Source organism: Pocillopora verrucosa, chromosome 4 (assembly GCF_036669915.1).
Source record: "Pocillopora verrucosa isolate sample1 chromosome 4, ASM3666991v2, whole genome shotgun sequence".
Taxonomy (NCBI): Eukaryota; Metazoa; Cnidaria; class Anthozoa; order Scleractinia; family Pocilloporidae; genus Pocillopora; species Pocillopora verrucosa.
In genome coordinates this window covers 9,136,405-9,154,279 of record NC_089315.1, presented here as the reverse complement: position 1 = coordinate 9,154,279, position 17,875 = coordinate 9,136,405, and the positions used below count along the sequence as shown (strand labels likewise).

The following is a 17,875-nucleotide window of genomic DNA, read 5'->3' as shown; positions in this document are numbered from 1 at the left end:
TTTTAATTGTGTTGATTTTTCAGCCACCTCCAGACAATCCTAAGACAAAAATCCAACATGGAAACAAATCACAATTCCTGTTGTTATATTTTGACAATTATGCAGATAAATATTGTTCAAACCTCATTCAGCTGTTTGGCCATGGTTTAATTGAAAAAATAAAGTTATCCTTTAAATGCAAATCTTGCCCACATTAGCCAAACAGCCTCAAAAATATTCATCCTTGAGTTGAGACTTTTTACTCCTTAACGCTGTCAGCTGTAACCCTGAAATGCCTTAAATTTTCATTTTCCCTCTATCAACAGGGGCCACTTTGAATATAAGAAGAATATAAATATTCAAATTAAAGAAGAACAGAAATAAAAGTTCACTTCAAATTTAGTTGTAAAGAATGGAAAAAAATAGGCTTCAAATATGCGCATTTTAAGGAGAATAATTCCAACTGCTTTTAACTGTGTAAGTAATATGGCTATTAAAGTACAGGTGGACAGGAAGCTCAGACACACACATCTGTAAAAAGCTTTTGTCAGCTCCTGGGAATTATTGAAACTGATATCACCAAAATTAATTTGGCAGATAATTGACCCTAATTTTTAACTGCATAAAGCTGATAAACTGATCAAAAGAATTGGATAAAAATCAACCCTGTATACTCAGTGATCTATAACTATAATTTTTGGGGTCGGTAAAGAGATAATTGAGAATGAGAGGGTTGTTACAATTGCAGCCAGGCATAATCAGTTGATGAAGTTGCACCTTTCTAAAATAATGTTTCTGAGATTGTAAAGGAACAAGTAAACTCTTGGAGTGATCAGATAAAATTCTTACAATTAACATAGTACAGAACTCTTTTTTGCTGCTTCATATTCCAAGGGGAAGAAACAGTCCAAGCAAAAAGATGGTCCACTATCCAAGAAATCTTAACCTAATGCTGTAGTTTCATAATGGTGAGAAACAAAGAGTTTCTTTTATTTCTGATGCAAAAAGACAATTGCATCAAACACTATTATTAAGATTTTTCAACAAAGGAATTTCTTTGAACAAGGAGAGAATACCAGCAAAATAAGTTCAGAGGCTTGTTCACCAGCTGAAACAAATGCCATATAAACAGCAAGTAACTTTGCACAACTTTCAAAATGACCACAAAAACAAAGGGGAAGCTATATCTCCAGCCTTTCAATTTGTAGTGGCCAATTTAAAGATAAATATGTAAAACTCATTGCACAGCTCCCCAACTGAATGTTTCATAACATCCAAAGTGTTAAATAACTTGCTTGACAACATCTATTAAATATTTACAAGTTTACTTTTAACATGACTACATGCAAAGTGTGCATGCAAGTCTAACAAAGGATTAGAACACTGTATCACTGTTAAAGTTCACTTACATATTCATAGTCTTTCATTGTTTTTGTTTGAGGAGACCCACCACTGTCTTGATTAGCTGCACCTAGAAGGAGATAAAGTACACTTCAGCTTATTATTTTCACTGTAGTGTACCTAGTGTACAAGATTCTTGATGCACACGCAGTTTGTCCCTCAATTTATCTAAAGTTTCCAAGCTCTGTCTTTCCCAAAGTGATGGGTCAAAAATGCAGAAAGAATGGGTCAAAGTATATGAATGTTATTACTCATCCATTTAGATTTTAGTCTGCAAGTTTGATATTCTAAAGAAAGACTGAATTTCTGATTTTTGTGCCTCAACACTAAACCAAAATATTTGGAACCCTTCCTAGTGATCTGAATCAAAATTCTCTCTTCTCCTTTCCTCATTACATATTTCCTTTAAAATAAGTTATGAGAGTTTATCATTCCATCAAGATCTTACAAAACTGATAAATTTCTTGCTTCTTATTACCTGTTGGCTAGACAATGTTTTGGTATTGTGGAAAGAATTCATGTGTTGATCATGACTGCACTCTGGCAGATGCTGTGTCATGGTAATTAAAGCTGTAATTATGTTGATAACTATACCGTAGCTATAATTATGTTTATTAGTAACACTGTTATAGTAACTATGAACTTAACTACACTACAGAGAAAACAATTTTTTTCTAAACTGAAAGCTGTTATCTCAACTGCGTGATATTCTTATAGACAGACATCTCATCTTAAGACTCAAATTACGAGACTGTAATCCTTATGTCTAAATTATGAACAACTGCTCACAATCACACGGGTAACAAAGAGTAACAAATCCAAATTGTCTCTTATCTTGACGTTCACACTGTCTAAGCTAAACAAGCCAGTGTGGCTTTTCGAAATTCCTGAGCAATTTTACAAGGTTGGAAATCTCAAAAAGTTGACAGGGATTACGTATACGTGCACTGCATGCCTTGGAAAAATGGCAAAGTAATGAATTACAAATGAGCCATTGGCGCCTGAGATGCGAGATCCCCAGCTCGACGATGGAGCGGAACTCTGAAGCAAAAATAGAAATTCTAACCTGTTGTTGTAGGTCGTACTGTTAATCCCTCGGAAAATTCAGCGGAGGAATCCAACATGTCACCTCCCGTGCCCGCCACAACAGCCTCCCTGAACCTTGCGAGGTTAGTGCTAAGGGGATGAAATTTAGAATCAAAATAAGCTTTATTCAAGCTGCAAATGAAGCTAATGAAAGACTATCAATATAAATAATAGATCAACCCGAAGGTTTAATAACCCCGGACAAAACCGCACAGCGATCGATGAACCCAAAACAACTTGTCAAACAAAGCGAAACACTATTAAGATGTCATTGTCAAATTACCTCCGATCAAAATCTAGAGGAAGAGTTATATCGTCCTCGGCTACAGAATCCATGGTACTATCCGCTCAAGCCTTCTTTGAAGTATAAATGATTACAGGATACGAAATGAAACAATGCTCAACTGTATATTTTACAAATCATTTCGCCACTGCATTACCGCCATTTTTTCACATTTTTGCGAGCCTGCAAGACATACCGCTGACAGATCACGCTGTTCTGTTGGAGCTGGTTATCAGTCAAAATATTGTTTGCGTGAGAGTCGGTCTGTTGGAGCCACTGGTTTGATACACTGATTTATCCTTGAATATCGGAAACGTCAAGAAATGAACTTCTGTTTTGATACACTAAATATATTTGTTTACAACTGTTCCGCTTACTTTCGGAAGTTTTGAAAGTCGATTATTCAAATTTATTCAGATACTTTGTTTTCATCTTTTGTTTGCAAAGTAAAGTTTCTCAGATTAAGTACTCTGAGTCATTTGCTTTTCACATGATCAGCCAGCCACAACTGAGTGCGTCATAAAAACGATAAACCCACGACACAAATGCCTCACGTAGGGGGGCCTGCGGAGATATGAAGGAAATTCACTTCCGGTCACGAAACCACCTACTCACAGAAACAAGTGACAAACTGTGAAAGCGTTTGTTACGGATCAGCCCCACAGACTACGCCGACTCGCAAGTCTACAGTTCTCACGGTGTATCAGGGAAATTTCGAAAAATACTTTACGAGGAAAACGCTTTTGATACAATCTTTAAAGGTTGAATTTATCAAGATCAGGAAAAGGGACAGTCGAAAGTCCGCCCGAGTGACGTTCTCGTACTTTGACAACAGTGATATCTTGCGATTTGTACTGTGTACATCCCACTTCACTGTACACTACTTACAGTTATGTTTCTTCGGGGTGATAACGGTTTTAGGGTGAGTTCACAACTGTTTCATTATTTTAATTTACCATATGAAAACCCATTTGAGTTTGATGTAATTAACAGAATATTCAGTCGCGTTATTATACTTCATTATCAGTACCAATCAAAGAGCCCGTCAAGTCAGTTATTAGATTTTTATTTAGGTGTTTCATAGCACAATGTGGCACTAACTTATTGAAAAGACGGTGGTTTTCATGGGACTTGTATTTACTGAGTTAAAAATACCGCGAGTCATACTGTGAATTGTGTTGAAGCGTGAAAGAATCTCATATGGAAATAATATAGTTCTGTATTTTCACACATCCTGCTCAGGGGCGTTACCCAAAAGATTTTTTCAGTTTCGCGTCACATTACATTTCCTTGATCTTATCCCACATGATTTCAGAACGTCACATGCTTCTATCTGTCTTTTTTCGCGAGGATTTACCGGTAGATTATGTGTCATGACAGAGCGGATATTGAGGCTGAAATCCGTTCAATACGTTAAAATCACTTGGATTCCTGTTTATTAGACAAACCGGAAGGCCTTCGATCCATGAAATTCCAAAGTGATCCGAGACCAATCCGCAAGGATTGTTGGAGGCTTAATCGCTGTAAAGATATTGATCACAACGCTGTAATCAACTGTGGGATATAAAAAATCTCAACTCTTGTCTTTATAATTACAGAAAAGCTCTGAAGCTTAGACCCTTTATTTTAATTTTTTTTAATACTTAGCTTAACCTACGGAGATAGCATGACTTGAAAGTATTAGAAAAACCAGCCTCTCCCGTTCTAGACCTTATTAGCCCTTATGGATACTCGTTTCAATCTGAAAGGAGTGATAGTTTCCCCGCTTATCAATATACCTTTATCTCGAGCTCTGTTAGGGTCACTTAATGGTATCTTGAATTTCTAAAAACTTGGTTTTATGGAGCACTCTCAGTTGGATGTTTTGCACAAAGCTTCTCCTTCCTCTTCTCTTAAGCACATAATTCCAAACAGATTGATCAAAAGGCCCCCAAAAGCGACTCCTTGAAATCTGTCACTTTCATGATATTGAGTCGAACGGTGTTGATCATGTCGAATCACATATCAATCTATTATTCAAAACATCACTATAAACACAGCGTTTGATTTTTCACCACAAGTTGCTCTCAAATCAAGTATCACCTGATATGTTGTGAGGACCGTCATAAACTAAAGGATGGCGAAACAGCCCAGTGGACAGGGTATTTTGTTTTAAAAAGGAAGTTCGAGACCATTAAAAACATGTAGTTTATTAAGAGTGAGGGATAGAAAGTTATGTCCCTTTGGCGTAATTCACGATGTTTAGCACGAAAAATTAACAATTTTGATTTGCCTCCATGCCAAGTCAGATAACAGCAAAGATGATGTCCTTTCAAACTTTGTTTGACCTGAGTTTTGTCACTGATTTCTAATTTAGTTTTAATTTCACCAGAAATCCCGACGGACTATTCCAAACGTCAGCTGTTTCATACAGAGCGTGTACAACCTTATGATGTCATCTAGACTCGTAGCGGTTCAATGTGAGGCTGCAGCACTATTGGTTGAATTGTCGGCAGTTCCACAAGTGTTAGAGGTACAGTACAGTACAGAACAGTAAAGAAACATTTATTATCCAACTGCACGAAGTAAAGTAAAAATAACGCGCAAATAGAGTACAAATTATATCCTGCGATATTGTACGGTTATTTGGATACTTCACGAATAGCTCTGGAAAGATGATTGGTCAGATCGCGTCTTACGTAACGAAATAACGTGTTAACCCTATGACCCGTAGGAGTGACCAGTATCGAATTTCTCCTTACAATATCACCCCTGAAAAAAAAGTTTAAAACACGAGATTAAAGGAAATTATCTCCAAGTTGAGAAGCTTCTTATTGTCAAAGATATTCAATTACGTTCTCAGCACATTAAGAAAGCAGAAAACAGCATGGAGAGTATTCATACTGATGTTCGATGTTAGAGGGTTAACAATGATATTTTGACCTTTCTTCTCGGTTGATTTTTCCAGGGTGTTGAAAGGTGCTATCTCAAGATTTTGGCTCAAAAGAACGTCGATGACACCTTGAAGAAAATCGCTCATGAAAGACTGAAAAACGTCCAAGAAAAAAGAAAATCAATCCCAAAGAGTCAAAAAAGGCGGCAAAAACTTGTCAAATTATAGGGAACGAAAATGAAGTATCCAAGATCATCTCTAGGAGTGGCATAAACGGTCCAGGGAAGCATGGGAGGAATGTTTTCAGTCCTGTTCTTAGCATCCAATCGAAAAGGAAGAAGACATCACAAGAAAACAATCGATATTCAAATAACAAAGTGAAAGCTATTTGAGGCGCGCGAAAAAGGCGCGTAACTTTGTCGCGAATGGTTTGAGTTTTAAATCTAATTGGTTGAGAAGGTGGCGCAAGCTTTCTAGATCAATATATTATAACGCAAAGTACTCGTCACACAATTGAAAATATTCAAATAGACCTTTGCCCACGTGATTTCTTCACTTTTTCTGGATAGAACTATTAAGATGGCTTCCTCAGGTTGTATATTCCATTTATTTCGTTAAAAAAGTATGACAAAGCTCAACGGTCAGGACCACCAGAAACTGACAGAAAAGCTGAGAGACAAGGACCTGACATAGTGCCAGTAATACGGGGGGATATACAACATCTGTCCTTCCTTCAAAATACACTCCTGATAAACTGCTGAAGAGAATTCAGGAAATTTGACGAGATCAGGCACCTCAACATCCACCTGAAAATACAAAATTGGATAGAAATCTTATTTTTATGTAAACGTATCTCTAATTTGTAATAAGGATTGTATTTCAAATATGACACTTATTTGAAGTTATTTCAGTAGTATTTGTGCTTCTTTGGTTGACATGTTAACTGCTTTTTAAGTAGTTCCTCCAATGGCTCTGAATGGCATACGCTGAGTAGACACAAACAAAGGTTTACTAGTAGAGGTCCATCTCATCCACCTTAGTTGATCAAGTGATTTATATTAATCACTGAAAAACAATTGTTGCCATGGAAACACACTCCTCCAGATACCTGTAACTTCTTTTACAGACTAGGGTAAGAAAGAGGGATATGGTCAGTTTTGTTTTCTAATGTGGATATTAACATGCTGGGGGGGGGGGGGAGGCAAGGAAACATCTCTGTAAAGAATGAAGGTCAACTGCAAAAGGAGAAATGACGACAATTTCTCTGACTGTACACAAATATGTTTCTTCTGAAAGGAACACAAATTACCTGACTTGTGTTATTCAGTAGGGTAGATTTGTGAGGATAAAGCTTCCCTGTTTCACTTTTGGAATAAATTCGTATATATTTCTCTCCAACCACTTGTGCAAATAGATTGTGATAAGGGTCGTGATGCATGGGTGAAATTGTACCCTTAGGTCCAAACCAGGCATTAATGATAACCTCATTATCACTTTCTCCAAGGTAGCAGTAATCAGGAGTAATGATATCTCTTCTTAACTCGGGGATCTGATCAAACAATTGGTGTTGAGCTAAATAAGCAATCTCAGACTCTTGTCCATTTTCAATTGGATTGATATGATTGTCAATAAAATCTCCTATTGTCATTAATTTCTGTGTCCATGTGTCATCTGTATAACGTGAGCCCAGCTCCACTGGAACTGTGCGATAACCAGCGATATTCTTAAGATAATCGATACTCCATTGATGATTCGTTCTTGCAGGCCAGTGATCCATTACTCCTTCAAGAATTACTGGTTTGTCTTTCTGCATGTGATTTGTGAGAAAAGCTTCGATTGATGGACAACAAACATGGCTCAGTTCATAATTCTTGTCAATTATGGGTAAATTTGCAACACCCTTCCTTCTCTTTGTAGAATTAATACTTGTAGATAACTGTTCATCTCCACTAGATTCAGGCTGAAGATTCATTGAGTCGTCCCTCAACCTCTTTTTTTCTTTTGATCTCACAACTGCTGAAAAGTTTGTTTCTTCTCCTTTTGCATGAATTTTAGATTCATAACAACCTAAAGTACTGTCTGCTGTGTCTTGATCAGTTATACTACTTGACTTAACATTTTTCTGAAATTCAGTTGCAAGCCTTGTTAAAATGTTGTCCAAAATGGGGGCCCCTAACAGAAGTCCCATGTCACAAGTCTTCATGGCCTCTATCTGTCTTCCTACGCCGTCGAGGCAAAGAGCCTTGAACAAACTTGCATATGAATATGTCTCCCTCCAGATTACATTCACATCTCTCCAGTGACCCGTATTACATTTCTCCCAACAGATATCAATCACAGATTGACAATTTGACAGACAACTGTCTAGGTTACCACAGAAGAACTCATGTATCCCTTGAGTTAGAAGAAAAAGTACTGGGTCACCCCCAAACTTGGATAATTGACATAGATTATGAGCAAGCTTTAAATCTTTAGCATCCTGAACTGACGGGAGGAGCACCTGGAGCACTGATACAGCGCTGTTGGTTCCAGCTGGGAAGTCCGACATGTTAGCCCAGCTCCGTTCAGCGATCAATTAAATTACAAAACTAAAACGGGACAGCGGAATAATTGCAAATAATTACTCTTCCACACTGTCATCATAGAGTGTCTAGAGATTAGATTCCAGTCTTTTCGGTAGTGGTCCGTCAATATGGCTGCTTTCGGTTCGCATGTAGGCCACTTCGTAGTCTTTTGAACGTCAATTGTTCATCTTAATCGTTATCAATGGCGTCTAAGAAACGACGAAAGTACCAAAAGCGTCATGCACACGATTTTTTCGACTTCCAAGAGGAAATAGAAGCCTTGTTTAACAAAAAATTTGTTTTAAAATCAAACGAGGAAGCATGGGAACTTCCACATTCGTCTACGATGTTTCAAGAACCACCATTCATTCTAGCCGACCTGATCTCGCTAAAAGATGATTTGAATCGGAAGAAGAGTTTGCTGAATGATATGGATATTGTCAAATGGCATTTGCACACCCGTAGAACTCATAAAGCCGGTCTTGTCGTGAAGCACCTCAGAGAGAACTTCAATGCAGAGATGTGTACACAGGCCTGGACTAAATTCTACGAAATCTTAAACACCTTTGATCTTATCCCAGAGGATGCACAAAAGAGTGAAAAATTTCGCTCTGTGCACCTCTGTGAGGCCCCTGGAGCTTTTGTTGCAAGTTTGAATCACTTTTTGAAGAGCCATTACAACGGTATGGATTGGCAGTGGGTTGCTAATACTCTGAATCCTTACTACGAAGGAAATGACCTGGAAGCCATGCTGGATGATGACAGGTTTATTTTAAAAACATTGTCGCATTGGAATTTTGGTGTTGATGGAACTGGAGACTTGATGAATCTGGCTAATCTGGATTCTCTTAAACAGGAGACAGGTGAAAGTCACTTGGTAAGGGAAAAGTCATAAGAGTCCTCTTGTGTTGTCTAACAATGATTTATTTTCTTTAAATTATTTCGATTGAAGGTTTCATTGTGATAATGTAGCTCCAGCCAGTTTGTGTAAATCTGGGCACTTAACGGTGAGATTGTGGAAACTGTTTGAGATCAGAGGCCCAGATACATGAATTTGATATGCCACTGATTTTAGTTATTTATGTCTTCATGTTAGGTGGAAGGCAGAATGTCTCCTAATCTTTTTACCAGAGCTGTAACATTTTTGGATATTTTACAAATGAAGGTCTATGAGTGAAACTTAGTTACATGATTTCAGTGAGAGGTTTGACAATCAAAATCAAAAACCTGAAAAAAGAAAACATTCTCTATGTATTTCATTTTAACTAATGTACCAAAATTTTGACTTGAGTTTGTAAGATACTTACTATGGATCTTTTCTGGTCTTTTGGCACCCTCCCCCCACCACCACCTATTACACATTCTCTAGACCCCAAAGGTGCTTCTGCAACAATCTGGTTTAAGCTCTCCAGTTTAATATTTGCTCCACATCTCCTGGGATCAGTGAGCAGTTGCTTCATAGGGCATCTTGACTGTTCAATTGAAAAATAAAGAGACCAGTTACAGTCTAATAATACTTCTCTTTGGGTCGGTTTTGTTACTCTTCAGGTGACAGCAGATGGCAGTATTAATTGTGCTAATAAACCAGATGAACAAGAAAGTCTTGTGGGACAACTGATCTTCTGTGAGGCAGTAGCTGCTATGAACCTACTTTGCCAAGGAGGAAACTTTGTGTTCAAAATGTTCACTGCACTTGAGCATCAAATGGTTTCTCTGATGTATCTTCTTGCTTGTGTTTTTCAAGAAATACAAGTCATTAAACCAGGTAGGAACATGTATATAACTCATTGCACAGCTTGTGTTCAAAATGTTTACTGCATTTGAGCATCAAATGGTTTCTCTGATGTATCTTCTTGCTTGTGTTTTTCAAGAAATACAAGTCATTAAACCAGGTAGGAACATGTATGTACATGCGCAGCTTATAGGAGAGATCTACTAAGTTGTATGGGATACCTTCTGTGTCATAGCGAGAAAAGGTGGTAAACCCCGTTAGACGCTGACTTGGGAACTCCCTAACACTTTATCTTCCAGAAGTGATTAACATGTAACTTCTCCCTATAATATCCTCACGTTACCTAGCAAACTGGTAATGAGAATACTCAAATTAGACACTGTCAGGTAGAAATGATTTTCTTGATCTATCACCAAATTCTCAAAACTAATTACAAGGTAATGAGTAGAAGCTAGAGGGGAGAATTAAAAATGAGTTCTTGAGAAGATTTAGATATATGAAAATTCACATATTTGCACTGCGGTGGAAAGATGAAATTAGAAGATCCTCGCAGCTAAGAACACTACTGAAACTAGTAGTTGTAAGTCCTACTTACAACTACTAGTTTCAGTAGTGTTCTTAGCTGCGAGGAGTTCTTGAGAGTTAAGGGGTTAATGGAAAATCTTACCTAGACTCCTCTAACTTAAGACACCCCATACTTATTTTGAGCAATCGAAACATTGAAATATATCAAGTCTTACAAAAAAAAAGTTTTAAAGAGGAACAAATTATTTCATTGTTTTCTTCCAGGTACTAGTAAATCTGGTAATTCAGAAGTATATATTGTATGCCTCCGATTTATTGGAGAACAGCAAATTCCAAGTTGCATTTTAGAAGAACTGAGAAAGGCTTTCACTCCACACTGCCCATTACCAAGCCTCTTTTCTTTACAATCAATTCCCACCACTTTTCTGGAGAGATTGAGAACATGCCAGAAGTACTTTACAGGACTTCAAATGGAAGCCATTGATCTGAACATTCAACAGTTCCACTACATGACTTCTGCAGAGAGAAAGGCACACAATCAACTTCGTCAGCTTGTGGTGGAAAACTATGTAGAAAAATTCCACTTGCAGCCAATCAGTGAAGAGGAGCATGTAGTAATGAGTACCAGCTTAGATGGGACACAGTTAAGCTTCAACAGAGGGCCCACAAATTGTGTCCCTTTTGCTGACACTTTTGCTGGTACACGTCAGAGGGGAAGTTATAACCAGAGACAAGGAAATCTTCACCAGAACTGGCTGGACAAAATCAAAGTTGATAGTCAGTTAAAATTTTGTCCATCTCGTTCCAGAACTTTGCAAGGTAGGGTGATGGGTTTTTTATTTCCTTGATTGAAGCAACCTATGTAAACTATTGTATTTTTTTTTAAGACCTTATCAAAAAATGGTTATGTTGTGGACATTTCTCAGAAGAGCACTTTCAGACCTGCTGTATTACAAGTTTTACTTAGGAGAGGTAACTTTTCAAACTGTAAAATTAGGCAACCACCTAAAATGTCTTAATAATGTTAGACTAATTTTCTCAATTGAAAGCCCAAGCATGGCCTCATACAAATTGCAGAGCCCAAAATCCAATGGCATGACTTGTATAAATGCATTCTGTGATTTACCAAAATCTATTCATTTTGGAACACCAGTCAAATAACTGGAAAAATTCTACAATTTGGTAACATTGTCATTACCGTGGTACTGATGAGCCTATATTCATCTGTAACCAAGGAATACAATTTATCTCATTTCAGGCTTAGTACCTGATAGCCTATCTTTAAATTCATAAATAAATCACTTGTGGTTGTTGGGGAAAAACAACTACAAATTCTGTAAATTATCCCCTTTTTTTTGCTGAATTTCATAACAAAAAAATTATTCAGCCCATGACCCACAATTATTTGGTATGCCACACATTCCAATCTTTCACAAACGGCCTTCAAGTGTCTATGAAACAAGACAGAGAGGAAGATAAATTTTTTTATAATTTGTTTCATAAACATATTCCCATCTTGTTGCAGACCTTTCTCAAGTCAGTAGCAGCATCCCTCTTATTCCACTTTCTCATGATCAAGTTGTATGGTTACCAAGGACAAAGAGTTCTTCACCAGAGAGCTGGAAACCTAAGACTGCAGCTCGTTTTTTGGCCATTTTGAATTCACGTTTCTGCACCCCAGTCTACATTAGCAAGTTGCAGGAGGCACATCAACAGGCAGCAATTCTAAGAGAAGAAAATGCTGACAATCTCAGAGGTCTTTTGGACAAAGTGAATCCTTCAAACATTGTCAAGATGTCAAGTGGAGGGGAAGCAGAACTGCGAAATCTTGATAATCTTGTTTTCTTTTCGGAAATGGCAAAGGGTGAAAATTATGGAATTGTGCTGAATCTTGTCAGTGGCCCATACTCCTTAGAACAATACTTACAAGAGAAGAGTGCAAGATTCAACTCCATTTGGTTACACATGTCAACAGAAAGTGGAACACCTCATGGAGCTATTAACAATGAAACTCTCTGTAACTCCCGGAGAGTAAACCTTGTCTTTGCCAATTTCAGCCACACTAATGAGTTGAGTTCAAAACGAGAGATGGTTTATCTTTGCATAGTTGCTCTGAGGCTTTTAGAAAGTGGAGGAATGTTTGTCCTTAACTTTCAGCAGACACTGACAAGGTTCAGTGTCGGCATTTTGTTTATAATGCACCAGGTGTTTGATAAATTAGCCATTGTTAAACCAGTGGTGTCACATCTTTTCAGCCCACAGAGGTTTCTGGTATGCAAAGGATTTCTCAATGATGTTGAACATTACATAACCTATCTTGCACAGGTTTTTGATCAGCTCTCAAAACTGGATCAGGAGAAATCAGGATTTGATGTTGTTGAGATTGTTCCGATGGATCTTCTGTATAGTGAACAGTTTTACTCATTTGTTAAGCGGACAAATGAGCAATTGGCTTATTTACAACTTAAGGAAATTGTTCAACTGGAAAATTTCTTTCTTAATCCTGATCAATTACCATTGTCAGAAGAAATTTCAAATCTCAAAAAGGAGGTTACAGCATACTTAAAATAAGTGTACAACCTTCATACCCCAGGACAGTTTTATACCATGAAATGAATGTTGAACCACTTAAATGAAAATATAGCAAATAAATATTGATTGGTGGCTTGTGTTAGATTAACTTTAAATTAGCAACTGTGTGTGATCAAGAGTTCTTTTAATCTCTAACTCCTGGAAGTGATTGACATTCAACTTCTTCCTATAATATCCATACATCATCCAACAAATGGGTCGTAAGAATACTCAAACTTGTCAGGTGAAGGTTATCTTGATCTTATACCAAATTCTTGTAACTTGTTTACAAGAAAATGTGTTCCAGCTAGAGGGGAGAATTAACAATCAGATCTTTGAGAAGTGGAAAAAGGCAGTAGAGACAAGACCAACTTATGCCTCAGCCCATCACTTGCTTTAGTTTTTTGCACTGATGGGAAAATGAACTCCTTGTCATACATTAATCAAGATGGGGCAGCAGGCAAAGTGACTGCTGGTCTAGCTTGAAACTCTGAAAACTGTGAACACCTTCAATTTGACTGTGACAGGTCAGTTGCCTGCTAATCAATTCCAAGTAAGTTCAGGACAAGCAAACAATCCTCAAATCCACAACCTGGTTACCAGTTGATTATGGTTTAGTTGTCTCACACCTAGTTACACTGAACATTTTTTGGGGAGCATGATAACATTTTCACACAAATCCTCATGTTCATAGTTGTTAGACTTTTACAAAAATGTTTAAAGCTTTCACCCACAAGATCTCACTAGTTATTCTCCTTACTGTCTGCCACTCAATTCTCATGATGTTATTTAGGAGCATTTGGTACTGGACCAACTGATGAACCCCTTGTTGATACATTTCTTTATTCTTATTACTTTTCTGCTTGTTATTGTATAGATTTGTAGGGAGAAATTCTGTCTTGGTCGGGCATGAGAATTAAACGCCAAGGAAGCTATGGGAAGTTATCCTTTCTTTGCACTTTTATCTAGGACATTCTTTTAGACACTCTAAAATGAAGGTGAAAAGAACTGCCACTTTCGTATTTTTCATTCAAAAGGAAACAATTAAATACATAGTTGCCAAAGTGATTTCATTCAGATTTTGTTGTAGTTTATTTTTCTCTCCCTTGCCATGTAGCCAGTCATATGAAGACAATGGCTAGCAGGAAAAATTGAGTGTCCAAAGGACACGGCCATCTATTCCTTTTAATTATTCCTTGCTCCTCAGTTTTAATCAAACTTTTTTGGTTACATATCTAGTAAATAAAGCAGAAGCTAAACATATTACAGTTCAAGACACTTGTTGTCCTATTGAAGTTGCTGGTCATTGAGAAATATGTAGTCAGTAAGACACTGGCTTACAAAGAGCTCTGGTTGGTTTCATTATGCAACAAAGCAAACTCCAATTGATCTGGAATCCCTACAACACAATAAGGCATTCATGCAAGTAAAACAACAGTAAAGTCAGACTGCAAGCAAAGTTATTTTGCCAAAGTTTTCTTGTATTTCACTCCAACACTTGTGTCACTTGCAAGAAATAAGTAAAAGAAAGGCACTACTCAGAGCCCCCTCTGGTAATACAATTGACAAGGGTTTTCTTTCATCACACTTTGGGAATTTCAATCAACAAAAATATAAACATTGATGCTGCTATAATTGTACAATAACTCTAACAATAGTTACTTTGATTAATTGTTTCTATAATTTTCTTTACATTAAGTTTTTCAAAGGATTGAAACTTTGCAAGTGCATGTGCTAATGAAGAAAACACACCTAGCTTCCACTCAACTTAGAAAAATAAACAAACTTGTTTAAAATTTATTTAGGGTGCAGGATTGTGGTTTGAAAATTCACTTCTGCCACAATACCAAGTCACCCTTAGTGCACAATATAAACAGGGGAAATAGCTAGATTTAAAACCAAATTCTCAAAACAAACATTGTTAAGACTGGGTGGCACACAATAACATAGGTTTGAGCACAGATCTTGGAGTAGAAGGGTTGAGATCATCACAGGGGTGTTAACCCTTTAACTCCCAGGAGTGATTAACATGTTATGTGACTCCCTATAATATCCATACCTTATCCAGCAAAGATATGATGAGAATTCTCAAACTTATCAAGTACAGGTTTTTGTCTTGATCTAACGCCAAATTCTCATAACTTAGTTACAATGAAATGTGTTGCAGCTATAGGGGAGAATTAACATCAGATCTGTGGGGTTTAAAGGGTTAACAGGTAAACCATGTGGAGTGATGACTGTGCAGTTTCTTCTTTACTTCATTAAGTTTAATGACATTTTAAACACAACTAGATGCATAATATGAATTGGGGTAATCATGTCCAATGAATGTCTAATCGGCATTCAGTTACTTATCTTTTGAAGGTACAGTTTTGACCAAATCTTCTAGTACCTTTCTTGCAAAATCACAAGTGTATCCAGTATAAATGTTGAATTTTTCCATGTTTGATCTATGACTGTCAACTCCATTGATGACCTTCTCACAGCTGTTAGTATCAATATCTTTAAACTTCCTTTTCAGAGAGTGATTCTTCAAGGAAAGATTCTTTGCTGAAGTAAATGCATTATTGTCATTCGCATCCTTACATTTGATCTTGCAGTTGGAAATATTTCCCTTGGGGGAACTCAAATGTTCATCAAACAAACACTTGGTTTTGTTGGCTGAAGTAGATGTAATGTGTTTAACCCTATTAACATCCACACTGTAAAAAACCTTGGGTTCCTCTTGCACTTGACTTTCTGTTAAGTCTTTTCTGCCTGATGACAAATCAACCAAACTATTTTCATTTCCACTTATCTCCTGGACCATACTTTCACACTGAAAACCTTCTCCATTGGAAACATCAGTGAGATGCAGGTTTCCTTCAGGTTTGCTACCAGACATGAAAGGTTCAATGGTGGAGGAGGCAACTAGATTGACTTCATTGGCAGGGATGATTACATCAAAGTAATCAATATCCACTTCTGACATTCCTTGTGGTTCACTGCCAATTTTGCCACATTCTATGTTTGGTGAAACAATAGTACTGATCTCATCTTCTGTGATCATCTGTTCCTTGGAATTAGTGTCTTCACAATTGAGAGCACTTTTATTTGATCTTTCTATCTTGTCATTGTCAGATGAGCTTGATTTGTTGTCTATTGATGAGGCTAATTTATTTTCATCTTCTGTGGTCTCTTCTCTTATACTGAGTACTGGTTTATCTGACATTCCCCCTTTTTGGAGGTCTTCAGCTGTGACTGGACTTCTCTGATCTCTTGGGACCTCTTTGGAAGGACTACACTCTGTATTGCCTGTGTCTAACCCACACTTTTCATCTTTCTCTAATTTTTCCCCAGGACTGGTAGGAAAGACTACCCCTTGAGGTTTCTTGATCTTAGCAGCCTTTCTTGTGAAGAGCTGACCTCTTGCCTTCGTCTTCTTGGGTTGCTGTGCTATGGAACTCATGAAGCATGTTACAGAATGAGGGATCCTGTACTTCTGTAATGGAGAATAATCCAGCAAAGATTGGAAGACATGCATGTTCACTCTAGTATTTATAGTTTCCCCTTGTGACAGTCTGTGTTTATGCACAATCGGAATGATTCTCCTCGGCTTGACAACCTGAACAAACTTTTGCAGCTCTTCAAAAGAACAATGATCAGAGTATGGAACTACAAAAATATTATCCAAATTGGCAAAGGGGTTTTTCCCACCAACATAAAGGCATGTTGGTAAAATAGCAATGGTTGGTTCTTCAGAGTTCCAAGCCTGCATGTTCTTCCTAGTTATTTCATTATTTTTCACAATCCTAATTCTGACTTTGTCAATCTCACAAGTAAATACATTCGGCATTTCAATTAGTTCCAAAGTTTCTCTTCTTGAAGGATCCACTCCAATCCACGTTCGGAACGCTTTAGCGATGGTGTGGAGAAGCATCTCTTTGCCTAGGTTATGAAGCCCCATAACCACCTTGTGCTCTGAATGTCTTCGAATAATCTCGAGGATCTTGATAGTTGCTTCAGTACGAGAAGGAAAAATACAATTGGGATCACAGTAAGTATTGTCAAGATACAGCACATCAAATACTCTTCTGTTAATGGCAGAATGTGTTGCTATGCGTTCACAATGACGAAAATCCCCGGTATAGAGGATTTTCCCAAAATAACCTTCGAAAATAAACATAACAGAACCTGGGCAATGGTTTGCGTCGATCAAAGTTACGGACATAGTTTCGTGGCCTTGCTCGTCCAGGTTTATAATGATGTGTTCGTCCAAAGGTAAACCAGTCACGAGGTCGCTATTAACTCCAAGCTTTGCTGTTACAAGCTTCTTTGTCAGTTCTGAACAGTAAATGGTGTGAGTGTTCCAAGAAGAAGTAAGACCAGCCGTATGGTCTGCATGCATGTGAGAAAGAAAGAAAATCCTCGAGTGTGGACACTGCCTCAGTCTCCAAAAGTCCACTGCTATTGGTGTACCAGGAATTACTGCTCCGTTCATTGCTAATGCCTCGCTTCTTTTAATTCTTCTAGCTTTCAAAAGAAGACTGTTAATAATTTGAAAGGCCTACCGTCTGGTGACGACGCCATACAACAACTCTTCTAGACCAGATGTCCCTTGTGTTTCGATTTCGCGCGTTTTGGAATTTTTATGACCCAGAATCCCCTGGGGGTAACCAGTCTCGCCGCAAGCAACATCACAACCAAGTCGCCACCACAAGACTACTATAATCTCTAACGAAGCACGCGAACTTGAATGGTAAATTTTACACACACTCATAAAAAAAGAAAAACAAATAAAAACAAATAATTACTTTCGAAGGAAATGGATGCCTGAACTCTATGTAACGGAGAATTGAGTCTGGATAGTATGTAATGATACA

The 17,875-nt window shown here is 37.6% G+C and overlaps 5 protein-coding genes across 6 annotated transcripts in view; 2 read left to right on the top strand and 3 right to left on the bottom strand.

The window, feature by feature from the left end:
* LOC131795637 (myomegalin) overlaps window positions 1-2,919 on the bottom strand; it is a 39,023-nt gene extending 36,104 nt beyond the window's left edge. For both annotated transcript variants that reach the window (XM_059113222.2, XM_059113223.2), the window contains exons 1-3: window positions 2,750-2,919; window positions 2,447-2,556; window positions 1,389-1,450 (exon numbers count right to left, since the gene is read on the bottom strand). In XM_059113222.2, coding sequence (XP_058969205.2) covers window positions 1,389-1,450; window positions 2,447-2,556; window positions 2,750-2,802 — 225 coding nt within the window. In that variant the 5' untranslated portion in view covers window positions 2,803-2,919. The remainder of the gene's footprint in view (window positions 1-1,388; window positions 1,451-2,446; window positions 2,557-2,749) is intronic.
* A 438-nt stretch (window positions 2,920-3,357) lies between these two features.
* On the top strand, window positions 3,358-6,526 carry LOC131795685 (uncharacterized). Its single transcript, XM_059113282.2, has 3 exons — window positions 3,358-3,671; window positions 5,121-5,261; window positions 5,697-6,526. Exons 1-3 carry the CDS (start codon window positions 3,642-3,644, stop codon window positions 5,847-5,849), a joined length of 324 nt encoding a protein of 107 aa, XP_058969265.2. The 5' UTR covers window positions 3,358-3,641; the 3' UTR covers window positions 5,850-6,526.
* On the bottom strand, window positions 6,263-8,185 carry LOC131795684 (lysine-specific demethylase 8-like). Its single transcript, XM_059113281.2, has 2 exons — window positions 6,931-8,185; window positions 6,263-6,427 (listed from the first exon to the last, which is right to left on the bottom strand). Exons 1-2 carry the CDS (start codon window positions 8,167-8,169, stop codon window positions 6,263-6,265), a joined length of 1,404 nt encoding a protein of 467 aa, XP_058969264.2. The 5' UTR covers window positions 8,170-8,185.
* A 124-nt stretch (window positions 8,186-8,309) lies between these two features.
* On the top strand, window positions 8,310-14,077 carry LOC131795651 (cap-specific mRNA (nucleoside-2'-O-)-methyltransferase 2). Its single transcript, XM_059113240.2, has 4 exons — window positions 8,310-9,062; window positions 9,734-9,950; window positions 10,707-11,261; window positions 11,968-14,077. The coding sequence occupies exons 1-4, from the start codon at window positions 8,388-8,390 to the stop codon at window positions 13,011-13,013; spliced, it is 2,493 nt and encodes an 830-aa protein (XP_058969223.2). The 5' UTR covers window positions 8,310-8,387; the 3' UTR covers window positions 13,014-14,077.
* Window positions 14,066-17,589, bottom strand: LOC131795672 (5' exonuclease Apollo-like). Its single transcript, XM_059113267.2, has one exon. The coding sequence runs from the start codon at window positions 17,491-17,493 to the stop codon at window positions 15,361-15,363; it is 2,133 nt and encodes a 710-aa protein (XP_058969250.2). The 5' UTR covers window positions 17,494-17,589; the 3' UTR covers window positions 14,066-15,360.
* Between the last annotated feature and the right edge of the window lie 286 nt (window positions 17,590-17,875).

What these genes read in the sequence shown, in the direction of transcription:
- LOC131795685 (XM_059113282.2), top strand. Translation starts at nt 3,642, where the DNA reads ATGTTTCTTCGGGGTGATAACGGTTTTAGG. An exon ending in GGGGTGATAACGGTTTTAGG is followed by an intron (nt 3,672 to 5,120) that starts GTGAGTTCACAA and finishes TAATTTCACCAG; the next exon opens with AAATCCCGACGGACTATTCC. An exon ending in CAGTTCCACAAGTGTTAGAG is followed by an intron (nt 5,262 to 5,696) that starts GTACAGTACAGT and finishes TGATTTTTCCAG; the next exon opens with GGTGTTGAAAGGTGCTATCT.
- LOC131795684 (XM_059113281.2), bottom strand. Translation starts at nt 8,169, where the DNA reads ATGTCGGACTTCCCAGCTGGAACCAACAGCGCTGTATCAGTGCTCCAG. An exon ending in TACTGAATAACACAAGTCAG is followed by an intron (nt 6,428 to 6,930) that starts GTAATTTGTGTT and finishes TTGTATTTTCAG; the next exon opens with GTGGATGTTGAGGTGCCTGA.
- LOC131795651 (XM_059113240.2), top strand. Translation starts at nt 8,388, where the DNA reads ATGGCGTCTAAGAAACGACGAAAGTACCAAAAGCGTCATGCACACGAT. An exon ending in AATACAAGTCATTAAACCAG is followed by an intron (nt 9,951 to 10,706) that starts GTAGGAACATGT and finishes GTTTTCTTCCAG; the next exon opens with GTACTAGTAAATCTGGTAAT. An exon ending in TCGTTCCAGAACTTTGCAAG is followed by an intron (nt 11,262 to 11,967) that starts GTAGGGTGATGG and finishes ATCTTGTTGCAG; the next exon opens with ACCTTTCTCAAGTCAGTAGC.
- LOC131795672 (XM_059113267.2), bottom strand. Translation starts at nt 17,493, where the DNA reads ATGAACGGAGCAGTAATTCCTGGTACACCAATAGCAGTGGACTTTTGG.